The sequence below is a fragment of the Heloderma suspectum genome, chromosome 2 (assembly GCF_057233095.1).
Source record: "Heloderma suspectum isolate Gila_16-S chromosome 2, 16-S_ref, whole genome shotgun sequence".
NCBI classification, from domain to species: Eukaryota; Metazoa; Chordata; class Lepidosauria; order Squamata; family Helodermatidae; genus Heloderma; species Heloderma suspectum.
This window is the reverse complement of record NC_139459.1, coordinates 383987399-384014939: the sequence shown is the minus strand read 5'-3', so window position 1 is coordinate 384014939 and position 27541 is coordinate 383987399. Positions and strand designations below refer to the sequence as shown.

At 46.7% G+C, this 27541-nt stretch overlaps 2 protein-coding genes across 2 annotated transcripts; both read left to right on the top strand.

Moving 5' to 3' along the window:
- The first annotated feature begins 3256 nt into the window (after positions 1-3256).
- LOC146356391 (vomeronasal type-2 receptor 26-like) lies at positions 3257-4201 on the top strand. Its single transcript, XM_084830080.1, has one exon. It carries the CDS (start codon positions 3257-3259, stop codon positions 4199-4201), a length of 945 nt encoding a protein of 314 aa, XP_084686206.1.
- A 5092-nt stretch (positions 4202-9293) lies between these two features.
- LOC146356390 (vomeronasal type-2 receptor 116-like) lies at positions 9294-23725 on the top strand. The gene is made up of 6 exons (XM_084830078.1): positions 9294-9502; positions 15207-15366; positions 18025-18204; positions 18607-18786; positions 20092-20239; positions 22578-23725. Exons 1-6 carry the CDS (start codon positions 9294-9296, stop codon positions 23486-23488), a joined length of 1788 nt encoding a protein of 595 aa, XP_084686204.1. The 3' UTR covers positions 23489-23725.
- The last annotated feature ends 3816 nt before the right edge of the window (positions 23726-27541 follow it).

Here is a 27541-nt window from a genome sequence, read left to right as displayed (position 1 = left end):
CCATGGTTACCTGGTCACAGATGGGGGATCCAGCATGGGAAAGGCTGTGTGCGATGGCGGATTTGAGGGCATCCACTGCATCACACATACCTTCAACCTCACTGTTAGGGATGCCCTTGGTGTGGGCAGCACCAAGGTGGGTCCCACCCCCATGTCCGGAATCCGTAACCTCTTGGAGAGCTGCAGGAAGGGGGCTGGGCACTTCCATCACACTGTCAAGGGCAGGAGGCTGCTGTAGGAGAAGCAGGTGGAGTTGGGGCTCCCACAGCACTGCTCATGCAGGATGTGGCAAGATGCTGAAACTCCTTGCACCACATGCTGGAGTGTATGTTGGACAAGCATGCTCTCCACAAGTTGTCAAGGGTCAGGGATGTTGGCATCCAGGCACCCCCGGGCAGGTAGCAGGGGTATGGCATGTCCCAGCCTGTGGTGGTCCTCAAGCCGTTCCTTGAGGCCACCGAGACTCTGAGCACCAGCACCGCCCTCCTCAGCAAAGTGATCCCTGTGGCCAGGCATCTCCAGAAGCAGATAGATGAGTTCCTAGAGACTGGGGATCCCATCACAGGCAGGTGCTTCCTACCTGACATGCAGGAATTGGTGACAAGGTTGAGGGACGGCCTAGTATGATGGGTAGAGGCTAGGGATGTACGAAATGTACTTACCTTTCCGCGGATTATGCTGATGCTGGGGGGGAGGCGTTCCGTCCCTCCCCCCAGAATCCTGGCCAGGGGGGAGGCGCTCTGTTCCTCCCCCCCCCCGGAATCCTGGCCGGCCGGCTCCGCTCTGCAGGAATTCTGCGGAGCCGCTGGCGGGCTCCACCAGAAGCCCGGCATCTGGTCGCTGGCTGGCAGGGACGGAAATGGCGGCGGCCATAGCCGCCGCCGTTTGTGTCCCTGCAGTCAGCCGTGATAGGCTATGTAAATGTTTACGTAGCCTATCATGGCTGATTAAAAAAACAACAAAAAAACCCCGCATGTATGCAAATGGCAGCGCTCATGGGTGCCGCCATTTGCGTTCCTTATTTTGGCACGTCTTAGTCTACGTAAACATTTACGTAGACTAAGACGGCAAAAATAAGGGAACGCAAATAGCGTAGGTGCTATGCTATTTCCGTTCCCCTTATTTTCGTCGTCTTAGTCTACATAAATATTTACGTAGACTAAGATGGGCCAAAATAAGGAATGCAAATGGCGGCGGCCGTAGCCGCCACCATTTGTGTATGCACATTTTTTTTTTAAGTCAGACGTGATAGGCTACATAAAGATTTATGTAGCCTGTCGTGTCTTTTTTTGTTTTTTTTAACACTGGAAATGGCGGCGTCGGCAGCTAGTCGGAAGATCCACCCCAGGTAAGTCTCGTCCCGAGGGGGATCCGCGGGGGGGCGGGGGGGGCAGGACGTTCCGCCATGGAGTTCGGGGGGGCGAATGCACTGGCATTCGGCCTCACCGAGATCTATGGCGGAATTTTCGTACATCCCTAATTTATGTCAGGCTGTGTGCTCAGTGCAAGACTGTAGCTCTGATTGGAAGGGGATACAGTAGCATCTCTATGTCTTCCTTCAGCACCACAGACATGGTATGCATCTGCTATGTGTAGGCTAGCCCATTGTGGGGGAAACACAGCCGCAAATGGCATATTGAATGCCTCTTGCAGCCGTAAAGCCCTGAGTTTAACCAAATTGCAGCCGTTTACACCTCTATTCAGGTAAAAAACAGTGCTTTACAGCTGCAAGTGGCATCCACCATGCCATTTGCGGCTGCATTTCTCCCAGGAATACAGTAATGGTGGCCGCCACTGCTGTATCGCAAAAGCCATGCAGCCGGAGTGTGGCTCCACAAAAGCCTCCGGACACGGAGCCGCTCCGGAGGATTCGGAGGGGGGGAGGATCGCCTTCAACCCCCCCATCCGTGAACCCCAACAACAGGATGGAAGGTAAGGATTCTGTCCATCCCTAGCTATGTGGATGTGTCCTCCTTGTGGGCTGGCTGTGTAGGCTTCCTGCCTCTGTTACAGAGTGTCAGAACAACTGACCATCTGTGGCATTTTCAATTTCAAGGTGCCCGCTTTGCAGGGTTTTATTTTTTTTTATTTTTTCCCCAAAGCAGTAAATGGCTATATTACTTCAGCTGCATGAGAGTGGCTCCTTCTCCAGTTTCAAGTCCCTATGAGCAATGCACTGTTGCTCCCTTCGTTCTTCCCTTTGGCATGCAGGGAGTTTTCTTTCTGTATCTGTCTTTCATTTTCTCCAGGGTGGTAGATGCCCAGTCACCCCTCAGGGTGTTCCCCTATGTAACTGCCCTCTTGATGGCCTTAGATTTGGTTTGTTTCTTCTGGGCTAGGCACTGGCCGCTTTCCAGAATCACATTGCCCTTCAAGAGTCATATGCTGTGGTGGGCCAGGCAATGTCCTGCTTGCAGTCTGAGGAGTCAGATGCCACCGTGGACAAGGCACTGTCAGCTTTCAAGGCTCTGTTGTCCCTTTTTCTGCTCCTGGCCACTCTCCTGTACACCCTCTGGAGAGAGCCTTCTGCTCTGCAGACTCTGGTTGGGAGGTCTCACACCCAATCTTCTCTTTGAGCCAAAGTGCATCCCACTTACCCTCCGCCATCTCTGCATTACATTCAGGAGTCAGAGTATGAATTTTTTAACTGCAGGACCTATAATGTATGCTTTGGGAGCAGAAAAGAAGAAGAAAACGCTAAATATTACCAACACCCACTACCTCCCTGGCACCAGAATTGCCCTCCCAATGTTCCTTGAAGGGAAGCATACTCATCCCTTCCAGATTCTGGGCCTCGAAAGAGTCCTGTATAGTTATTTGTCATTACCTCCCCGGGTCACTGGCTGAGCTACCCCACCCTCCAGCCTTCAGGCAACTGAGTGGCTCACTCACTCACCCTGCTGTTTCCCTTTATTATTGTTTGTTTCTGTCATTCTTTGAGTCTGGCTGGGCATCATATTTTCATTCCACACTCTGACATAAACCTCAGCCCATCTGCCTGGCCGCCCCGCTCCTCCCAAAGGTACTATAACAGAATTAATTAGCCTTTCCCAGTCTCACTGTAACCCCCTTGTGTATGCATAGCTTATCTTATTTTTGGACAAGCCTTGCAGGATCAATCAGATCGCCTGCCCACCCCGTGCCCTGCCTGGGTGAAATAGTTCGAATCACCCCAAAGTGGAGCGGGGTCATGTCAGAAGATCTGAAGCAGCATGCAAGGTGGAGTGGGGGGTCTGTGCACACCCTAGTCTGAAGGATGTTAGTCATGCTGAAGAGACTCTTCTTTTCAGATGTGGACCGTTGCACCAAGTGTCCAGAAGATCAGCATCCAAACAAGGACCGAGATCAATGTGTCCCCAAGGATATAACATTTCTCTCTTATACTGAAACACTGGGGATCATTCTGACTTCCTTTGTCCTATTCCTATCCCTAACAACAGGTTTCATTTTAGTAGTCTTCATTAAATTCTTCGAAACTTCAGTAGTCAAATCAAATAACCGGGACATCTCCTACATTCTTCTTATCTCCCTCCTGCTTTCTTTCTTGTCCTCCTTCCTATTCATTGGCTGGCCAAAAGAAGAAACCTGTCTTCTCCAACAAATGGCCTTTAGCATCATCTTCTCTGTTGCTGTCTCTTCTGTGTTGGCCAAAACCATCACTGTGGTGCTGGCCTTCCTGGCCACAAAGCCAGGGAACAAAGTGAGGAGATGGCTGGGGAAGAGTCTTGCAAACTCCATTGTAATTTCTTGTTCCAGTGTCCAAGTTGTCATCTGCACCATCTGGCTGGGCATCTCTCCACCCTTCCCTGACTCTGACAAGCACTCTCAGCCTGGGCAGATCATCCTGCAATGTAACGAAGGATCTGTGATGATGTTCTATACTGCTCTTGGCTACATGGGCTTCCTGGCTGCCATCTGCTTCACAGTGGCTTTCTCAGCCAGGAAGCTGCCTGGGGCCTTCAATGAAGCCAAACTGATCACCTTCAGCATGCTGGTCTTTTGCAGTGTTTGGGTGTCCTTTGTGCCCTCCTACCTGAGCACAAAGGGCAAATACATGGTGGCCGTGCAGGTCTTCTCGATCTTGGCCTCCAGTGCTGGGTTGTTGGGCTGCATCTTCCTTCCCAAGTGCTACATTATTTTATTGAGACCTGACCTGAATACAAAAGAGCATCTCATGATGAAAACCAAGTCTGGCATCTGATCTTTAATTCTAGATATGGGTTAGAATTCTGGTCTGAAAAGGATTGGATGGGAACCATAGCTTCTGGTGGGGGCAAATGTGGAATGTATGTATGGCCTTTTGCTTTCCTGTGGGATGCAGGTGGATCCAGAAATACTGTGCAGATTTCCTTACAAGGAGAGGGAGCTCTTAAAAAAAATGTAACCTTTTCCTTTTAGGGTCACATTGCTCTAGCAGTGGAGAAAGGAAAAGTGTCTGCATCATTGTTAGATGAGGAGAGAAAGATGCATGATTGAGGTCCATGTTTTGCTTTACAAATAAAGTGTAAGGAGGTTCTGGAGGTTAGGAGGTTAGATTAGGAGGTTCTGGAAGGCTCCAGGACAGGTCTTGAAAGAGGGACCCAAGTGCCAGGGCCCAAGTGCCTTCCTCTTTTTGCCAGCTCAGAGCCTGGAAAGGGGAGGGAAATCTTGGCCTGGTCTCACCTGTGTTACAGAAGCATCAACACAACTGCATAGGGCCAGAGAGGATCTCTTTGGTCTCCCACCCAGCAGGGATGAGGTGACAAAAGGAGCCAACAGTGTTTCTCTGCTGACTCTGCATGACTGCAGAGGCTGAGAATTTCGGTCAAGTTCAGTTGCTGATCCTTCTGCTGAAACACCTGAGGGACCAGCCATTTTCCTCAGGGCCACCAGGCCCTTTCCTAATCCACTTCCATCATTGTTGGTGTGACCATCAAATGAATTAATCAAACACATTTCTTCCTTTGGAGACAGGAAGGAAGGTGGACAAAGATCCCCTCCAGACCCTGCTTCATCTGGTCTATTCCTCGTTTCTCTTATAGGGCATACTACCATCTACTACCCTGTGGAATGGATTGTTACAAGGTTTCTTTTTCATTTTTAATATTCTTTTATAGTGGTTTTTATTAATCCATTTCTAGGGCTGTGCATCTCTTCAGCCTGAATCCTGAAGCGGAGTGGGCAATTCAAATAAAAGCAGTCCAGGTCTGGAATGTGTTGGGAGCATCCTGAAGTGGTTTGAATTACACTTGAATCACTTTGGGACACTTGTTACTAGGTTGGCCCAATCTGGGCTGTCACCACACAGCAGGCAAACCCCCTGCACCTTATCTAAACCTATGGGAAGCAACCACAGCCACCGTCGTATTGGAGCGAGTTGCAGTGGTGACTCTTCTTCTGTTAAGTAAATCTGCAGAGACTGTGGCCCTGAAGGGGCCATCTACACATTATTAGAATTGTAAATGGCCCATTTTTGCCTGTACAATTGTGCAGATGGCCCCTTTACCACTGCAATCCACGCATCATTTACTTACCAGAAGAAGAAGAGTCGCTTAAAATAGTGACTCCCTCCAAGACTGTGGTTGCCTCCCACGGGTCCAGGCCAGGGTCCAGATCAGCCCAAAGCAGGTCAGAGCCAATTTGGTAGATCCACCTCAGCCTCTGGAGTAGGGATGGAAGAAAGTCATTTACCTGTCCTCGAAGCTTTTTGCGGTGGGGGGGGAGGCGCTTCGCTGCTCCCCCCATGAAGTTCAGGCTGGGGGGGGAGGCTTCCCGCCTCGCCCTGCCGAAATTCAGGCTGGGGGGGAGGCTTCCTGCCTCGCCCGGCCGAAATTCAGGCCGGGGAGGAGGTGCCTCGCCTCGCCCGGCCGCGAACTAAAAAGGTTTTTTTTAAAAAAAACCACGCCTCCGTGATGGGCTACGTGACGATTAACGTAGCCTATCACGGCTAGATCTGCAAAGTCAGCTGTGATAGGCCACGTTCATCATCACGTAGCCTATAGGGATGGCGGAGAATTTCTCCCCGAAACTTCGGGGGGCCGAGCGCCAACATGTTTGGCCCCCCGAACAAGTTTCGGGGAGAAATCCTCTGCCCCTCCGCCCCCCGCTCCCCCCCCCTGGGAAGGGACTTACCTTCACCAAATGTCCCTCTCGGTGGCGGGTCCCGCCGGCGGTTCGGCGGGTGTTCGAGCGGGGCGGGAGCAGCAACCGGTCTTTTGACCGGCTGCCGCCGCCGCCATTGCAATCAAAGAAAAAAAAACACCCCCTGATAGGCTACGTGATGATTCACGTAGCCTATCATGGCTAGATTTGCAAAGTCAGCCGTGATAGGCTACGTCAATCGTCATGTAGCCTATCACAGATGACTTAAAAAAAAAAAAAAAAAAGAGTGTATGGATAATGGCGGCCCCCATAGGGAGCCGCCATTCCCATTCCTTATTTTCCCTGTCGTCTACGTAAATGTTTACGTAGACTACAGCGACTAAATAAGGAACGTGAATGGCGGCTCCCTATGGGGGCCGCCATTAGCGTACGTGCTTTTTTTTTTTTTAAAGTCACCCGTGATAGGCTACGTGATGATTGACGTAGCCTATCACGGCTGACGTTGCAGATCTAGCCGTGATAGGCTACGTGAATCGTCATGTAGCCTATCAGGGGGCGTTTTTTTTTTAAAAAAAAACTTTCACGTTCGCGGCCAGGCGAGGCAGGAAGCCTCCCCCCCGGCCTGAATTTCGGCCGGGGCGAGGAGGGAAGCCTCCCACCCCCGGCCTGAACTTCACGGGGGGAGCAGCGAAGCGCCTCCCCCCCACCGCAAACGTCCTTCGACGACAGGTAAGGGACTTTCGTCCACCCCTAGTATCCTATCACCGGTGACTTAAAAAAAAAAAAAAAGCACGTACGCTAATGGCGGCCCCCATAGGGAGCCGCCATTCACGTTCCTTATTTGGTTGCTGTAGTCTACGTAAATCTTTACGTAGACTACAGCGACCAAATAAGGGCAACGCAAATAGCATTGCCCTTATTTTCGCCGTAGTCTACGTAAATCTTTACGTAGACTACAGCGACCAAATAAGGAACAGGAATGGCAGCTCCCTATGGGTGCCGCTATTATCTGTATGTGCTTTTTTTTTTTTTTTAAGTCACCCATGATAGGCTACGTGACGATTGACATAGCCTATCACGGCTGACTTTGCAGATCTAGCCGTGATAGGCTACGTGAATCGTCACGTAGCCTATCAGGGGGCGTTTTTTTTTTTTTCTTTGATTGGAATGGCGGCGGCGGCAGCCGGCCGAAAGATCAGCTGCCGCCCCCGCCCTGGACAAACACCCGCCGAACCGCCAGCTGGACCCGCCGCCGGGAGGGACATTCGGCAAAGGTAAGTCCCGTCCCGGGGGGGGGGGGCGGGGGGCGGGGGGGCGGAGAATTTCTCCCCGAAATTTGTTCGGGGGGCCGAACATGTTGGTGCTCGGCCCCCCGAAGTTTCGGGGAGAAATTCTCCACAAACCCTACTCTGGAGTGGGTCAAGGGGTCCCTGAAGAGCCTGTCAATTTTTATCTGACTTGTAAGCTGCCTTGGCAGGAGTGTATCCTCAAAAGCAAGATAAAATTGAATTGAAATGAAATGAAATGAAATGAAGGAAGGAAGGAAGGAAGGAAGGAAGGAAGGAAGGAAGGAAGGAAGGAAGGAAGGAAAAATTCCTTGGTTTAATCTGTTCTTGATAAAACAGAGGTGCTACATTGTTTGATCATTCAAACAGGAAACAACAAGCTACATACCTCAACTATCATACCTTCATTGCATTACGTTGAAGTTACTTGAGGAATGTTTTGCAGATCTCTGAAGATTATTTGAAATGTTTTCAACTATAAAAAAAATTAAGAAGAAAAACATTGATAAGGCACACTTGTATTATTTTCGCCCCTCTGAGATTATCCAGACAATTACTTGTTTGTGTTATGTACAACCCCCCAAAATCAAGGACTACAACAGACCAACGCATAGACAACATACCCTCCCTAACAACAACAACAGTGATATGAGTGATGTGGCAATATTTGCATTCCCCAGGCCACACCTAAGGCTATTTCATTTTCTCATTTCAGATGGAGGCAAAAAACTGGGATTTGTTGTGCCAGACAATGGCCCCAAAGTAGTACAAAAATGTAGCAAATGTTAGGAGGAGATTCTACTTCAGGGGGTTCATAGTTAATGGAGCCAGTCCAATGGAATAACGACTCAGTCTCAGGATGAGAAAATATGTGGTTTTATTCTGGGAAGTAGCCCTATTAGTTAGAGTGCAGGAATCTTCTTTTTCAGAGATCTCTGCAGGCATTTATATATGTTAACATTAACCCCTAAAAAGGTCCATATTTAGGGCCAGAACACATAGGTGTTGGAATAAAACTAGATATATTGTCTAAATATCCTGAAAGATCTTCTCTTTGAGAGCCATCCTATCATCCCTGGAGGAGTGTCCCAGGAGCCATAGGATGGCTTGGGAAAACCTTCTGAGGTCAGAGACAGCCACAACCCCAGACCCCGCCCCCTCCTGCTAACAGTGTGGCTCCTCAGATGTTTTTGGACTGCAACTCCCAGCATTCCTTACAATTGGGTAGAGCTGAAGGGACTTAGTTCAACAAGATGTGGAAGGCCACATATTCCCCACCCCTGGTATACATCCTAAAAGCTTTTCTTGATCCTGGCTGTTTTGTTGGTCATTCTCCAGCAAAGCTCAATCCACGGTCACATCCCTCCCTTTCCCATCCCACATCAGAAGAGGAAGCCTCATTAGTGAGTTCTCGAAAACATGTTTTTCTCCAGCTCTGCACCTGTGGCTCAGGCCACTCCAAGAGTCCATGAAGACACACAGGCGATGTTCCCTCTTGTAAATGTCAAAAACATTGTGAATTATTCCAATTCTTGCCAAAGCAACAGGGACTTCTGTCTTCTGGAAATTCCCTTTGAGACCAATGACCTAAGCAGCAGAGTCAAAGGCAACATCTTGTGCTATGCCTGAAAAGCCTGGTGTATTAAATAGGTCCTGTGAAAGCCATGATGAGATCCAGGGCAGCCTGGGATGACCTGGTGGACTCGATGGTCTTATAGGCTCCTTCCAACCCTACCGTTCTATGATTCCATGACCACGACTGTGGTGCTGTTTGGTGGAACTCTCTTTCAGCTCAGAACTCATTGTATTCAGAAAGAAACTGCAGCCTCACACTTGCAAGACTTCTCTGGCTTATTCTGACCTGCTAACTTTGGAGCTGAGAGGACCAGGCATAAGGAGCAAGGCAGCAGAAACATCATGGTATCAATGCCTCTTCTGCTGCTGCTGTTGCTGCCTCATGCAGCCTGTGAGACGAAAAAGGCAAAATGCCCCTTGGGTCTAATCAGAAATCAAACTAGAGCACTCAGTTACTACCGGCCAGGAGACTACCTCATCAGTGGAGTCTTATCTTCACAATATCTTAAGTATCTCCAGCCATATGTCTTTTCTGAGTCCCCTCTCACCAGGGTTGATTGGTAAGTAGGGATGATGAAATGCTTCCAAACCTGGACACCCCATTTATTAGAAATCGCCCGTATTTCCTCACACCCCTGGTCACCCCTAATAATTCACTCTCCCTATTTTGCCCCTGTTATGCCTTTTGAAGGAAAATTGTGGATTGTCATTAGCATTAAGGCAGCATCTTATTCAGTATGATCACCTATAGCTGGATAATTACAGTGTTCTTGTATAGTTCCAACCAAAAGAAGAAATCAAACACCCTCTTTGCTTTTAAGCCCTGTGACAAGCCACAGGCTGGAGCTATGCTGTCTCTTTCTTGGCTGTAGTCTGAACGAAAATGCCATCACACAGTTTCCCCCTCCATCCCCAGCGTAAATGCTTATTAGAAGACAGCAAATGTACTTGGACGTATTTGAGTTGTAGCTATTCTGCAATAAGCAGGGCCAAATACAACATCATCCAACTGAATATTTGGAGAGAGGGTAAATGCACAGGCAGTGTTCCTTGGTGTGAAAATTGGGGGTGACACTTACAAGTACCCCCCCTGTTTTTGAGGGCATGTGATTCTTATATTTCCCTGTCCCTATCTGAAGTAACTGCTTCAAAAGATATGGGACATGCATTCTCAGTTTCAAAATCCAGCAATTTCACCTTTTGTCAAGTATTTCATTGTCTTTTGTTTATTCTATTGGAATAAACTATCAATCCAGTCCTAGAGAATAGGTGCAGCTGGGTTGAAATGTCCTGTAACAGGCTGCTCCTCTTTGGGGGTAAGAAGCCCATATATATGAATGTGTATATGTGTGTGTGCCCCTTCATGGATCACTGCCTTGTTGTGGCGAAGGGGCTTGCGTAACTCAGTGAAGCCATAAGCTATGCTGTGCAGGGCCACCCAAGACGGACAGGTCATGGCAGAGAGTTCTGACAAAATGTGGTCCACTGGAGAAGGAAATGGCAACCCACTCCAGTATTCTTGCCAAGAAAACCCCATGGAACATATCACAAGGCTAAAAGAGATGACACTGGAAGATGAGCCCCTCAGGTCGGAAGGTGTCCAATATACTACTGGGGAAGAGCAGAGGGTATTTCCAAGTAGCGCCAGAAAGAGTGAAGTGGCTGGGCCAAAGCAGAAAGGACACTCAGCTATGGATGTGTCTGATGGTGAAAAGAAAATCCGACGCTGTAAAGAACAATATTGTTTAGGAACCTGGAATGTCAGATCAATGAATCAAGGTAAGTTGGAGGTGGTCAAATGTGAGATGGCAAGATTGAACATCAACATCTTGGGACTCAGCGAACTAAAATGGACAGGCATGGGTGAATTTAATTCAGGTGACCATCATATCTACTATTGTGGGTAAGAATCCCTTAGAAGAAATGGAGTAGCATTCATAGTCAACAAAAGGGTGGGGAAAGCAGTCCTGAGGTACAATCTTAAAAACGATAGAATGATCTCAGTACGAATCCAAGGCAGACCATTCAAAATCACAGTAATTCAAGTCTATGCCCCAACCACTGAGGCCGAAGAAGCTGAGGTTGATCGGTTCTATGAAGACCTACAACACCTTCTAGAACTAACACCAAAAAAAGATGTCCTCTTCATCATAGGGGATTGGAATGCTAAAGTAGGAAGTCAAGAAATCACCAGGATAACAGGCAAGCATGGCCTTGGTGTACAAAATGAAGCAGGACAAAGGCTAATAGAGTTTTGCCAAGAGAACACGCTGATCATAGCAAACACTCTTTTCCAACAGCACAAGAGACGACTCTACACATGGACATCACCAGATGGTCAATATCGAAATCAGATTGATGATGTCCTTTGCAGCCCAAGATGGAGAAGCTCTATACAGTCAGTCAAAACAAGACCTGGAGCTGACTGTGGCTCAGATCATGAGCTTCTTGTTGCAAAATTTCGGCTTAAATTGAAGAACGTAGGGAAAACCACTAAATCATTCAGGTATGACCTAAATCATATCCCTTATGAATATACAGTGGAGGTGAGGAATAGTTTTCAGGGATTAGACCTGATAGACAGAGTGCCTGAGGAACTATGGACGGAGGTCTGTAACATTGTTCAGGAGGCAGCAACGAAATCCATCCCAAAGAAAAAGAAATGCAAGAAAGCCAAATGGCTGTCTGATGAGGCTTTACAAGTAGCTGAGGAAATTAGGGAAGCGAAAAGCAAGGGAGAAAGGGGAAGATATATCCAACTGAATGCAGAGTTCCAGAGAATAGCAAGGAGAGACAAGAAGGCCTTCTTAAATGAACAATGCCAAGAAATTGAGGAAAACAACAGAATGGGAAAGACTAGAGATCTCTTCAAGAAAATCGGAGATCTCAAGGGAACGTTTTGTGCAAAGACTGGCATGATAAAGGACCAAGAAGGCAGGGACCTAACAGAAGCAGATGAGATTAAGAAGAGGTGGCAAGAATACACAGAAGAACTATACAGGAAAGATCTGAATGTCCCTGATAGCCATGATAGTGTGGTCACTGAACTTGAGCCAGACATCCTAGAGACTGAAGTCAAGTGGGCCTTAGGAAGCATTACTAACAACAAAGCTAGTGGAGATGACAGTGTTCCAGCTGAGCTATTTAAAATCCTAAAAGATGATGCTGTTAAAGTGCTGCACTCAATATGCCAACAAATTTGGAACACTCAGCAATGGCCGCAAGACTGGAAAAGGTCAGTTTACATTCCAATTCCAAAGAAGGGCAACGCCAAAGAGTGTTCAAACTACCGCACAATTGTGCTCATTTCACATGCCAGCAAGGTGGTGCTCAAAATCCTACAAGCTAGGCTTCAGCAGTATGCGAACCGAGAATTACCGGAAGTACAAGCTGGGTTTCGAAGAGGCAGAGGAACTAGAGATCAAATTGCCAACATTCGCTGCATCATGGAGAAAGCAAGAGAATTCCAGAAAAAGGTCTATTTCTGCTTCATTGACTACGCTAAAGCCTTTGATTGTGTGGATCACAACAAACTGTGGCAAATTCTGAAAGTGATGGGAGTACCAGACCACCTTACCTGTCTCCTGAGAAACCTGTACGAGGGTCAAGAAGCAACAGTAAGAACCAGACATGGAACAACCGATTGGTTCAAAATTGGGAAAGGAGTACAACAAGGCTGCATATTGTCACCCTGCTTATTTAACTTATATGCAGAGTACATCATGAGAAACACCAGGTTGGATGAATCAGAGGTCGGAATTAAGATTGCTGGGAGAATTATCAACAACCTCCAATATGGAGACGATACCACCCTAATGACAGAAAGCAGTGACAGATTTTACTTTCTTGGGCTCCAAGATCACCGCAGACGGTGACTGTAGCCATGAAATTAAAAGACGCTTGCTCCTTGGGATGAAAGCTATGGCAAACTTAGACAGCGTAGTAAGAAGCAGAGACATCACTTTGCCGACAAAGGTCCATCTAATCAAAGCTATGGTTTTCCCAGTACTAATGTATGGCTGTGAGAGCTGGACTATAAGGAAGGCTGAGCGCCGAAGAATTGATGCTTTCGAAGTGTGGTGCTGGAGAAGACTCTTACGAGTCCCCTGGACTGCAAGGAGGTCAAATCAGTCCATCCTAAAGGAAATCAACCCTGAGTGCTCATTGGAAGGACAGATACTGAAGCTGAAGCTCAAATATTTTGGCCACCTAATGCTAAGAGAAAACTCTCTGGAAAAGACCCTGATGCTGGGAAAGACTGAAGGCAAAAGGAGAAGGGGACGGCAGAGGATGAGATGGTTAGATAGCATCACGGATGCAATGAATATGAACTTGAGCACGCTCTGGGAGAGAGCGCAGGACAGGAAGGCCTGGCGTGCTATAGTCCATGGGGTCACGAAGAGTCGGTCACGACTGAATGACTGAACAACAACAACAACATGTGTGTGTGTGTGTGTATGTGTGTATATATATATATATATATATGTGTGTGTGTGTGTGTGTGTGTGTGTGTGTGTGTGTGTATCTATCTGTCTCTCTCTCTCTCTCTCTCTCTCTCTCTCTGGAAGATAGAAGAACTAACACAGAGTATTCCAAAAGTATACTTAAGCTTCCACCCTCATCAGTAGTTGTGCTGTTAAATGGAGATCAGGAGTGGCAGGTTGGAATGCCTGCAGGGGAAAAAACAAACAGAGGTGTGATTATTTAATGCCTACAAATTGTCCTTCAGATTAAGGCCATTGTGTCACAGCTCTCTGTCCTTTGATCCAGAAAATTTCATTAAATACGTGTGTGTCTGTGTCTGTGTGTCTGTGTGTCTGTGCATGTGTGTGTGAGGCCTGCCTGGTGCCCACATTGTTTCCTTTTTGGAGTGAGGTCAAGATGTTTCTCCTCTCTCAGGCATTTGACAACAAACGTTGAGCTTTTAATCAGGTGCTGGTTTTGTCCAATGAGTTGATTAAAATTGTTTTAGATGTATGTTGTCCTCTCAGTATCTGTATCACCCTCATAGTGGAAATGACATAGCTAATGGAAACGCGGTTCTGAACCAAGCGCAAGAGAAGAATCCAACTAAAGTTACATTTGTGCAAGTGTGGTTGTGGAAGCGATTTTGCATTATGCTTTTGCCACCTGTTGTGCCACCCATTGGGCATTCTGCTTCAGGTATGCAACTTCTTGAACCTGTTGAGCAACCCTTTGTGCAATCCGTTGCATAACCACTTTGCACTTGCATTGCGACTGGCTGTGCAACAAGTTGTGCATCTGAAAGATTCGGCACAGCTGTGCTAGTGGGTATTTGATTTTGCAGAACATCACCATTGCCTTTATGTAAATGGTTTTACACTGTGTACAATGTATTTTAATTTCTGTAAAATGCTTTATTGCCTTGGCCGTGGGCTGACAAGATTTAGAGGTGCCGAGATAGTGATAAGCCAGTTCCAGGTTTGCTTACAAGGAGACTTTATGGAGAACTTACAGCACACAGACGTACCCAATGGTTGGATCACACAGCTTCTCTGAACCCAGAGCCAAGGGTAAGCTGGGCTTTATACCATCCATATTAGCACTGAGGCAGCATGACAGCAGCAAGCGTAAATGGGTGTTCATCTGCAACCTTCTCAGCATAGACAAACAGTGCTTGTTCAGAAGTAAAACCATCAGAACATTCCCTGCACAGAAACCTGTACCTTAGGATATACAGAGCCTCACTTCTCAGGTGCATCCTAGGTCTGGATAAGATCAATGGTTCAGAGCTCATTAGCATGGAATGTGCGGAGGCGGCAATATCGACCTTTGACTCATCTTACCAGCCAAGAGGCCCACCTTGCAAGAGAATTGCACTAATAATGAACCAAAGCAGAGAACATTATGGATCCCTAGGCCCCTCGAAAACTACTGGTAACTTGGCAACAGGCCAAAGCTATTACAAAGGTCCAGAGAACTTCAGTGTTGAAGTGGAATAGGAATGTAAATATATACATCAATTTTGTTCTTTGAAGGCTGCAGACCTGCCCTCTCCAGGAATGAGACATAATCGCTCCATCTTTGTTTTTAAACAGCAAATGGATATTTATTTACCTTGCAATGAGGTTAGGTTTGCTGCTCCCTACGAACATACAAAACGTAATGTGAGTATCAGATCTTCTGAGATTGGTATTGCCTTAACAGGCCTTTAGATTTATCAAAGGAAGTACATGACAATTGGTTTTCATTGAATGGAGGATGACAGGGTGACTTGTTTTCATTTCATTTACTCTTTTGCAGTTTGCTACGTTCAAGGTACTGGCACATCCTGGCCTTCTTGTTTGCCATTCAGGAGGTCAGTCAGACTCCCAGGGTCTTACCCAACATCACCCTGGGCTACGATGTCTATACGTCCTATTTCGATGGTAGAACCACTTCGTATGCGATGCTACAGCTGGTTGTTGGTGGGGAAAGCAATCTTCCAAATTACAACTGTGGGAGAAAGAATCACCCGCTGGCTGTTCTTGAAGGGGCTGAATCTGACCTCTCCATCCTGATTTCAACCATGTCAGGCATCTACAAAATCCCACAGGTATGAGTTGGGAGTGGAGACGGTGCCAAGTGCATAGAAATGTGAGCTGAGCACTTGCTTGGTTTGCATTCCACTTCAAGGTGCCTCTGCCCATTGGGAAAACTGGTCCTCTGGAGTGTGTGCTGGAGGGGAGTACTGGCAGTGGTGGAACTTTGGAATGGGAGCCAGGGCATCAAATCAGTTCTAGCCTCAGGAGTTGGAGTGATGGGGCAGGTGCCTAGGGACCACGGGGTCAGAACCCTTCCAATCCCAACTTCAAATCATTTGGTGGCACCTGGATGGAAGCAGAGCCCAACCAGTCTTTGGCTCCCAGATGCAGTTTTCAGAACACAGTTTTCAGTACACTAAAACACATTGAAGGAGGCACGAGGCAGATGACAACAAGGGAGAAACTAAAGCACTGGTGAGCAACATGCATGAGGGCCCGCTTGGAGGTTTTGCAGCCCCCACCTGGTCACTGCCATGATTCTGCTGCTGGATTTCCCCACAGCCTGCCAGTCTGATTATGCTGGGTATCATGAAGCACTCTCCTTGCCCACTCCCCCCGCCCCCAGCAGAATCACTTCGGAGATAATCCAGCTGAAGTCTACTTAGAGCAGACCAATTGCAATGACTGGACTTCAGTTAGGCATGATTAAGTTGTTCCATTCATTTCAATTGTTGTTCAGTCATTCAGTCATATCTGACTCTTCGTGACCCCATGGACCATAGCACGCCAGGCGTTCCTGACCTGTGCTCTCTCCTGGAGCATGCTCAAGTTCATATTCATTGCATTGGTGATGCTATCTAGTAAGGATGGGCGAAAATCCCTTACCTGGTCCCGCAGCTTGCTTCGCGGTGGGGGGAGGCGCTTCGGTTCTCCCCCCAAAATTCTTGGCGGGGGGGAGGTGCCCCGCCCCTCCCAGCTGAAATTCAGGCTGGGGGGGCGCCCCATCCCTCACCGCCAAAATTCTGGCCGGGGGGAAGCACCCCGTCTCCCCGGCCGCAAAATAAAAAAGTTATGGGGGGGAAAAAAAACACGTGATAGGCTACCTAACGATTTACGTAGCCTATCATGGCTAGATTTTCAAAGTCAGCCGTGATAGGCTACGTAAATCGTTACATAGCCTATCACTGCTGACTTTGAAAAAAAAAAAAAGCTTGTACACAAAATACTCAAATAGCATTGCCCTTATTTTCGCTGTAGTCTACGTAAATCTTTATGTAGACTACCCGTGCCGAAATAAGGAATGCAAATAAGGAATGCTATTTGCGTTGCCCTTATTTTCGCCGTAGTCTACGTAAATCTTTACGTAGGCTACTCGTGCCCAAATCAGGAACGCAAATGGCGGCACCCATGGGCACCGCCATTTGAGTATGCGCTTTTTTTTTTCAAAGTCAGCTGTGATAGGCTACGTAAAGATTTACGTAGCCTATCACGGCTGACTTTGAAAATCTTGCTGTGATAGGCTACGTAAATCATTGTGTAGCCTATCACGTGTTTTGTTTTGTTTTTTACTTTACTTTTTCTATTTTGCGGCCGGGGAGACAGGGCGCTCCCCCCCGGCCTGAATTTCACCGGTGAGGGATGGGGCGCCTCCCCCCCAGCCTGAATTTTGGCTGGGAGGTGTGGGGTGCCTCCCCCCACCAAGAACTTCGGGGGGAGAACCGAAGTGCCTCCCCCCCACTGCAAAGAAAGCTGCGGGACCAGGTAAGGGACTTTCGTCCATCCTTAAGCTAAAGGCACACGCACACCCCAGAGCCTTTTCCACGCATGTTGTCAATTCATGGCTGTAGTACCTGAATGAGGCTGTAATGTGACCCCAGTGTGTTTGATGGGCTGTGGGGTGCCTGATCCCACTGTGAACAAATTAAACCTTCATGGCCATGTCTGGTGGCAACAGTGCCATGTGGACCTAGAAAACTGCCCACCCCGCAGCTATAGACATGGCCCTGGAGCTTTTTCTGCTCATGTTGCCCCTCGTTCGCTGTAATTCCTGAATAAAAGACTAGTGTGTCCCCAAAACAGTTTCAGGAACAGAGGTGTGTGGGGAGGGCTAAATCTTCTGGTGTCTTCAACTGTACAGCTCTACTGTATTTTGTGTAATTGAAAGGTTAGCATTGTGGAAAAGAAAGGGAGCGCCTTTGGGATGCTGTTGCTTTCAGAATGGGTACAGTGGCTTGCTTTCCACTGACAAGTACCCAGTGGGCTTCTTTGGCAAGTCACTCACAGAATGGCTACACTAAAAAGAGTCCTTGCAGGATTTTGAGAACCCACCTCAACATATACCCCACACCTATCATAGAGACATGCATTTTGTTAGATATTAATATTTCTTCATAAACAAATATTTGATCTTTATTTTGATTGATTGATTGATTTACAATACATTATAAAACAAGGTATGAACATTGAGGCAAAATAAGAACTGTGCAGAATGAAACCAATTTAAAACCACCACCCTCCGGAAACAAAACCATACGATAGCCAAAACAACAACAACACACAACTATGCTAAACACTAGTCTTTTTCCTTTCCTTGCTAGATGAGTTATGGCTTTGTTGCAGATGTTCTTAATGATGAAACAGAGTTCCCATTTGTCTACCGGATGGCCCCAAGGGAAGAAACCCAGTACCCGGGGATCATCCAGCTTCTCCTGTTTTTTGGATGGACATGGATTGGCCTTTATGCTCCAGACACTGACAATGGAGAGAAGTTCATGAGGGCATTGACACCCCTCATGATCAGTCACGGGATTTGTGTTGCCTTCTCAAAAAGACTGCCACGAAATATCTTGTTTGAATTTTCTGAGAATGATCTACCTGTCTTGTGGAGAACAGTCAAAGTAATGGTTTTTTACGTGGACTCTCACTGTGGCTTTTCTCCAATTATCCTGATAGAAAATCTACTTGAAAAGAGACAAAATTGGGCAAAACTCTGGATCACAACAACTTTTCAGGACATCAACATGATCTTGTCTGATAAACCTTCTTACTTTCCATTCCTCCATGGTTCTTTGTCATCCATAATGAAGACCACCAAAAGGACAAAATATGACTATTACGAACCATTTTCTTTAGCTACACAGCAGTTTTGGCAAACTGCCTTTCACTGTTTCTATTCTCAGCATGTGTTCTCCAAGAAAAGTTGGACAAGATGCACAGAGAAAGAGCAACTGGACATGTTGCCCCAGGAGGAGATAGAGAGAGCCCTGTCTCAAGACAGCTACAGTACTTACCACAGTGTCCAAGCTGTGGCACATGCCTTAGATGCTGCATATTCATCAAGATCGAAGCGGATGTTGATGGTGGGTGGAGGAGGCAGGCTGGATCATCCAAGGCTGCAGCCATGGCAGGTATTCCCTTCTCCCTTTGCAACACCACCCCCAGTGGAGTCTGGTGGCTGCTTTTTTACTGGGGCTGTGAATCCACTCTGGGTTTCAGTCACAACCATTCCCACCTCTAAAGGAGCTATACAAAGTGCTGAGCCTTATCCCAAAAATAGATTCAGCACCTTGGATAGCTCCTGTAGAGTTCTGCCTGAGGCCCAGAGCAGATTGACAGCCCCATTGAAATAGGACCCACCAGCCTCCACTGAACTTTTGGAAATGGCAAAAGATTCAGGATGAAAACGACTGTGCATGTGTTAAAGCATGTAATCATGCGTACTGCATGGATGTGCTAGCAACAAACAGAGCACTCTCTTTTTGTTGAAGAATGCTGGGGATAAAATCATTTGTTGTTACAGTAAATTTCACTCTGTTCTTGTAGCGGATTCTGTTCTGGTGTCTCCTGCTTCTTCCTGCTTCATCTTGTGAGATCAGTTTCCCTTATTGGGCTTGATGAAGTGTGCAAGGTGCATGCCGTAAGGCCCCCAGTCATGTTCCCTCTCGACCCTTGCCCTTCATGGGTAAAAAAAGTAACCTGGGGGGGGCAGGAGTGGGGTGGCATATTTGAAGGCTCTGACTTCCCCTCTCAAGGAATGAGGCATAATCTCTCCATCTTCCTTTTTAAACAGCAAGTGGATGTTTATTTCCTATTTATTTAGAAATGATTGGATGGATTTATTTTTTTCCACACCACCCAATAGCTGAAGCCTTCTAGGTGGTTCACAAAAATTACAAACCACAAATAGAAGATAATAACAATGGAATATAAAATCTTTAACATACAGTTTGTGTTTTGATTTGTTTTTAATTTAATCCACAAAAACAATTACAGTAAGATACTAGAGCTGATAAAAGCAACTGAGATAAATATGCCATAGTATTCCATGCCATGCCTGGGAATAGAAGGCATGCTTAAGCTCATGCTGAAAAGAAGACACTGTTGGTCCCAGGTGGATTCCGGTGGGAAGCACATTCCAAAATCAGGGGGCTACCACTAAGAAGGCCCTCTCCCTTGCTGCCATCGCCTCAGACTCCCTCAGAGGAGGCACACAGAGGAAAGCCTCAGATATTAATTGTAGTGTCCTGGTAGGTTCAAGATGAGAGAGGCCTGAGAATTTGCAAAAGAAGGACAGAACAGATTTAACAAATCTGTACATCCCTTGCTAAGATATTGAGTATGTCTTCATGGTTTTTGAATGGCAGCTTGTTTTTCTCTCATTCTAGCTTCATGCTTTTTTAAGAGATGTCCAGTTTTCTAATGCTTCTGTGAGCAAACTGTATCTGGATGAGCGTGGGGAGCTGGAAGCTGACTTTGAATTTGTGAACTGGGTGCTGTTTCCTAATTCAACTCGAGGCAGAGTGAAAATCGGGAGTATGAAGAGACAAGGATCCACACACAGAAAGCTCACCATTAACCCAGAAACCATTGTGTGGCCCAGGCATTTCAATCAGGTAGGGTAAATGATTAGTGTCATTTTCTGGGCTTGTGGCATCTGCTAAGCTCTAATAATGTGAGGTTAACACATATGAGATGTCTAGTCATCTCTCTTCACTGGTGTGTTTTATGGTTGCTATTTTATTTCTGTTGCTAGTTCTGTTTTGCACTGGGGAAAGCAATCCTATAGTCACTTGATTTCTGGGAAACACACTCCCTCCCCCTCCCCCTCATACCTGGCATGGTTCTTCCTTGTCTTCACACTTGTAACTACAGTGTGGAGCAAGTGAAAACAGAGTGTTCCTGGTGACCAGGAGGTAAGGAGACCACAAATATCATTGCAACGTATCCTATGCATCACCCAGCCTTCCTACCCCCCACCCAGAAGCCTCCTGCTAGACAGCCAAAGGTGGCTGTCCAGCTGCAAAGGGAGGGTGGCCAGAGCATGGAGGAGAGAATCCCCTCCGAGCTCCTGTCACCATGCATTGGATAGTTGGCCACCTCCGAGTTCAGACTGTCCCAATAGGATTACACCCTTACTTTATTTTCTTACTACTGTGCCTCTTACTTTCCAGTTTTGCACTCTGTGTTCTGTCTACTTATGTAGAGAAAAATGTGATATAAATGTTGAAATGAACAAATGAACAGCCCAAATAGCATCCTGGGGGCACTTGAGGTTGCTGGGACTAGAGATCTCATTGGGTCCATTCCAAACTCTTAGATTCATTTCCATAGACACAAATGCTCCTAACATGTTTTCCTGGCTGCTCGTTCTCTTTATTGCTAGACTGTGCCTCTCTCCAGGTGTGCCGAGAGCTGTCGCCCTGGATATGCCAAGGAGATCCAGGAAGGAGAGCCACCTTGCTGCTATGCTTGCACTCCATGTGCAGAAGGGACAATCTCCACTCAGGAAGGTGGGTGACCTCAGTGGAAAGGCTGTTCCCTTGGGAAATAGAGCAAAACTTTGAGTTTGCTTTTCCCCCCCTCAACACCACATTCATAACCAGAGGCTCTCTTCTGTATCCCCCTGTCATCTGGAATTAGGTGATTGGTCACCTGATAGAGGGCCTTCTTGGTTGTGGCACCCTGCTAATGGAATGCCCTCCCCAGGAAGGCTCATCAACTGTGATTCTATTCTAGGGCCAGGCAAAGATGTCTTTATTTGCCAAGCCATTTTAGCACATAAGTGATTCTGGTTTTAATGACGGGATTCTCTGTTCTACAGGATTTCAATGCTTTGTTTTATTTTAATTGTGATTAATTGAACTTCTTATCCTATCTTTTATTTTTCTTGTCTGAACACATTTGATAGCATCTTTAGAGTTCTTGCTGGTTCTGCCTGAAACTCAGAATGCTTTCAGAGCCCCACATAAATTGGAGCCACCAGCCTCCACTGTGCACAGTGCATCTCTTTCCCCTGGTTTAAAGTAATCCATAAAGAAAAGCTCTGCATTTAGCATGACTGGGGCAGGGATATCATTAAAAACAAAGGCCACTCTACCAGTATAGAGAGAGAATTGCCTGCAATGTGCTGTGATTCTGTGGCAGAGATGCAGAGACTTTTCCTTGGCAGAAAAGGGGATGTGAAAACAGTGTAAAGTTAAAGATGCAATTTTGGAAACCTCCTCCCCAAAACAACCCCCAGCTCTCTGTTGATCAGACTGCTTTCCTGTCCAGTGTCGATTCACTCTTCTACTCCTTCAAACGCTTTTAGCAAAAATTTCCCTGAAACAGTGAGATACGTAGACTTGATGAAGGATTGCTACTCCAGGTTTGAAACTTAACAGACTGCCATTGGAATTAGCCAGACCCAAGTTCAAATCCCTGCTCAGAGACAAGGCTTACTGCCTTGGCCCGCTTTTTACTACTTTGATAAAAATACGATAACAACATAGATACTACCCTGAAACATTGTTTAGCTAAACAAAGTTGTTACTGCATGTTTGAACAAAAGAGGAAGCTGTCCTTATTCCAAATCAACTCAGAAAGGCCATATTGTATAATCTGATTTGCAAGAGCCCTGTAATCTCTCACAAGGCTTTCCTAGCAACACTGCCTGAGACTCTGCCTTTGTGATGAGGCCACAGACTGTATCTCTTGACAACAAAGCAGATCCTCTACCAGAGAACATTGGTCTCTCTCCCTCCCCTGCTATGAATTCTTGTTTCCAGACATCACCTACTTCCCCATTTTTGCTCAGAATGTAATAAAGCACCAAGAGTTCTGGATGTACGCCTGATGTTCATCATGCTGAAGTGACTCTTCTTCTTTTCAGATGCAGACCATTGCAAAAAGTGTCCAGAAGATCAGCATCCAAACAAGGGCCACGATCAATGTGTCCCCAAGCATATAACTTTTCTGTCCTATAATGAAATGTTGGGGATCATTCTGGCTTTCTTTGTCCTATTTTTATCCCTAACAGCAGTTTTCGTTTTAGTAGTCTTCATTAAATTGCTCGAAACTCCAGTAGTCAAATCGAATAACCGGGACCTCTCCTACATTCTCTTGATCTCCCTCCTGCTTTCCTTCTTGTCCTCCTTCCTATTCATTGGCTGGCCAAAAAAAGAAACCTGTCTTCTCCAACAAATGGCCTTTAGCATCATCTTCTCTGTTGCTGTCTCTTCTGTGTTGGCCAAAACTATCACTGTGGTGCTGGCCTTCCTGGCCACAAAGCCAGGGAACAAAGTGAGGAGATGGCTGGGGAAGAGTCTTGCAAACGCCATCATAATTTCTTGTTCCAGTGTCCAGGTTGTCATCTGCTCCATTTGGCTGGGCATCTCTCCACCCTTCCCTGACTCTGACATGCACTCTCAGCCTGAACAGATCATCCTGCAATGCAACGAAGGATCTGTGACAATGTTCTATACTGCTCTTGGCTACATGGGCTTCCTGGCTGCCATCTGCTTCACGGTGGCTTTCCTAGCCAGGAAGCTGCCTGGGGCCTTCAATGAAGCCAAGCTGATCACCTTCAGCATGCTGGTCTTTTGCAGTGTTTGGGTTTCCTTTGTGCCCTCCTACCTGAGCACAAAGGGCAAATACATGGTGGCTGTGCAGGTCTTCTCTATCTTGGCCTCCAGTGCTGGGTTGTTGGGCTGCATCTTTCTTCCCAAGTGCTACATTATTTTACTGAGACCTGACCTGAATACAAGGGAGCATCTCATGACGAAAACCAAGCCTGGCATCTGATCTTTAATATTAGAGATCGGTTAGAATTCTGGTCCAACCAGGATCAGGTAGGAACCATATCTTCTGCTGGGGGCAAGTATGGAAGGTATCCATGATGCCTTGCTTTCCTCTCTGGCTAATACATCTTTTCCTGGACTAAGTCTGAAGGATGAAGCAGAAATTTGTCAGATAGCAGCAATGGACACAGTTTCTACTCATGCAGGGAAGTATCTTTGTTAACCTATAATAAAGCACAATCTTTTTAAAAATACTTTTTATTTTATTTTTGCCTTTATAAATTAAATAAACAGTAAAAAAAGGTAAAGGTGTCCCCAGCCAGTCGTGTCTGACTCTAGGGTGTGGTGCTCATCTCCATTTCTAAACCGAAGAGCCAGCGCTGTCTGAAGATGCTTCGGTGGTCATGTGGCTGGCATGAGTGAACACCGAGGTGCATGGAATGCTGTTACCTTTCCCGCCAAAGCGGTACCTATTTATCTACTTGCAATTTCTTGCTTTCGAACTTCTAGGTTGGCAGAAGCTGGGACTGAAGATGGGAGCTCACTCCGTCATGCGGCACTCGGGTCTCGAACTGCTGTCCTGCCGACCTTTCGGTCCGCATTTCAGCATCTTAACCACTACTACAGTTTTCCAACAATACAATACTCTTAAGAGGACACAACAATAACAAAAAAGGAGAGGAAAAGAAAAGAAAAGAAAAGAAAGAAGAAAAATCTCCCCTCTCCCCCTCCTCCCCCCTTTTTTAAAATATTAAATTTAAACTCCGAGACATACGGGTTTCAGATCTCATTCTACTTAAAAATTATACCTGTAACATCATCAGTCTTATAGCAAGGAAACAGGCCTACACTTCATTTCCAATAACCATATATTGCCGTTAAGTTAGAATATAATAGTAAAGCTTAACAATTAAACCAGCAAAAAAAAATCTTGCTAACCAGTCTTATAGTAGTGGTAAGAGTAATAATAAAAAGGAGATTAAAAAGGATAACAGATCAATAATAAATTTTATGATATTACATAATAATAAAGCTGAGAAGCAACCTTACAAACAATCAGTAATATATTTTATACTAGATATATAAATGAGAGTGCACATTTCTATACACCCTCAAACAATATATGTAAGTACGGTAACCATTATAAAGAAAAAGGAAGGAAAAAAGGAGAAAAATGAAAGAAAGCAAATGGATATGTATAAACAATTACCTCTGGCCTAGCCTGAATCATACAGACTAAACATAGCCACTTAACAAAACACGTTTGTAGATTTGTAGATTCCAGTTCATGGGGCTGGAACAGAAATATCACGTGCTTTTGCATTTAGCCACTAAGGATGGCAGAGAATTCCGCCACAGATTTCAGTGAGGCTGAATGCACTTGCAATTTGCAGTGTTTGGGTTTCAGCCAAACCCAAACACTGACATTCGGCCCCCCGAAACCTGTGGCAGAATGGCCAGCCACCCCCCGGCACCCTCGTGGATCCTCTTGGGACGAGACTTTCCTAGGGCGGATGTTCTGGACGGCGGTGGCTCCAGCGGTGGCTTCGGTGGCAGCGGCGGCTGGTCTTCCAACTGGCTGCCGCTGCCACCATTTGCAGTCTGGTCTTTTCTCTTTTTTTACATAGACGTGATAGGCTACGTAAGACATTTGCGTTCCTTATTTTTCACCGTCTTAGTCTACGTCAATATTTACATAGACTATTATGGCAAAAAGAAAGGGGAACACAAATAGCGCCCACTACGCTATTTGCGTTCCCCATTCTTTTTGCCGTAATAGTCTACATAAATATTGACATAGACTAAGACGGCGAAAAATAAGGAACACAAATGGCGGCAGCTGTAGCCGCCATTTACGTACGCTGGTTTCCCCCCCCCCCCCCCTGCCGTGATAGGCTATGTAAATACTTACGTAGCCTATCATGGCTAAATACAGGGACGCAAATGGCAGCGGCTACAGCCGCTGCCATTTGAGTCCCTGCAGGCTGCCCAGCGGCCGGATGTCCGGCTGCGGGTGGCCGGAGCTGGCCGGCAGCTCCGTGGCTCCATGGCGCCGGCTGGGCAGGATTCTAGGGGGGTGGGACAGAGCACCTCCCCCCCATCGAGGATTCCAGGGGGAGGGACGGAGCGCCTCCCCCTCCCAGTGGAAACATGATGGAACAGAAGGTAAGTGTTCCGTCCATCCCTTTTAGCTGTTCCATCCATCCCTTCTTCATCTGGCCTCCAAAAACAGTGCAAAATGTAGCAGGATATTTTAAGTGATATTGTAAGTTCATTTGTTTTGCCAGATTTTTCTAGGGATGTCAGAGAAATCCACCTGAATTTTAAATGGGATTGAATTCTGACATATCCGGTCCATGGAATCCTCCTCGGAATGGGGCAGCCCGGTCTACCCGGACTGGAGCTTACGCAGACCTCTTTTTTTTGGTCCGCAAAATGGCACATTTTACTAAAATAATCACAAAAGAAACTCCATAAATCAGAACGAATAAAACAGACCGTGTAAGGGATTTTACAAAGATACATGCGCAGTTTCTTGCAGCCATGCGGATTGGCTTTCTTTCATTAGGAGGGACTGAGTCATGAAGTGCACGAAAAGCCTGACTGAGTCACAAAGCGCATGTAGCCTCAATCTTTTTCTTTTATTATCCGTGAAGGTGAGGTCAGGTGAGGTCAGGTGACTGAGATCCCTCCAGGCCACCCCCCACCCCACCAGGAAGACAATGTCATTGAGGGGAGGGAACACAAGGGAGGGGGAGGGGAGGGACTCTGACCATTTTTCCCGCCTTAGGACAGTGTGTGAGTGTCGTGCGCCTCAGTTTCTCCAGACCCAAAATCAGAGACCAGAGGCACCGCTGCTGCTGTAGGCAGAGTGTCCATGTCCAGCTGCAAGGAGTGTGTTTGTGTGTGTCCCTGTTCTATGGCACTGCAGTTCAGCTGTTATTACTATGAAATAATAATAATAGCCGTTATTATTATGAATGTATGTTCTTTGATATATTTACTTTACATGCATGTGCCCCTATTTAGTAATTTTTGGGTGGGGGGGGGAAGGCCAGCAGCAAAGGACTCCATCCTCCAGCATCCTGGGCTTTTCAGGATGCATAGAATCCTTCCACTAGCAGCCTGTGTTTAGGCCTCAGAAGGACTCCATCCTCCAGCATCCTGGGCTTTTCAGGCTTCACTGGATTAATCTGCTGTACAATCTAGGCCAAAGTCACCCAGCAAGCTTCCATGGCTGAGTGGACTATACCCAGATCTGCAAGCTCCCAGGTCAATGCTTGTTCATGAGTTGACTTGAGTGCCAATGTCTTGGTAGAAAGGTGGGGTGGGGTGCAAAAATTCAGCAATCCCTACATAAAGAAGGATGACGTGCACACACCGAGAGGCTGGTCCTGCTGCTGCTTGTGCCAATCTCTCTCTCTGCCTTGAGACCAGCAGCAGCAGAAGCAGCATTTCACCAGAAATGGACAGTGTGTCTGTGTGTAATATGATTTGTAGCCAGGGCCATGTAATCCTATGCATGTGGTTGTACAGGAAAAAGTAATGCAGTTCCCAGTATCCCTTCTTCAACCAGCCAAAGTGGCTGGAAGATGATGGGGGTAGGACCTTTTTCTGTCCAACAAGCATAGGATTGCAGGCTAAATGTCAGGATTTGTTTGTTTCCACATGAGACCACAAAGCGATAGCTTCATTTTCAGTGCACATCATTTTTTTTTTTTTCATATTCAGTCATACTTGATGATGGGATGGGATGAATATAACTTACCAGGCATATGCCTCTGTGAAAATGGGGGCTTGCCCTCCTGGACCCACACTTTAGTAGGGTGTGGGAGGGTTGACAGCAGTGCCCTCCTCTCAGCGGCAGCCATCCCCTCCTTAATGAAGGACTGCTTCAAGGCCTTCCACTTGGACCGTAATTGTCCCGTGGTCCACAAGTGGCCCACTTGCCCCATCCTCCTCCTTATGCACCCCCAGTACAATTCATTTCGGCAGGAGCAGCTGCCAAACAGCACTGCCACCGCCTCACTGTTCTTGATGTTTATGAGGAGGGCCT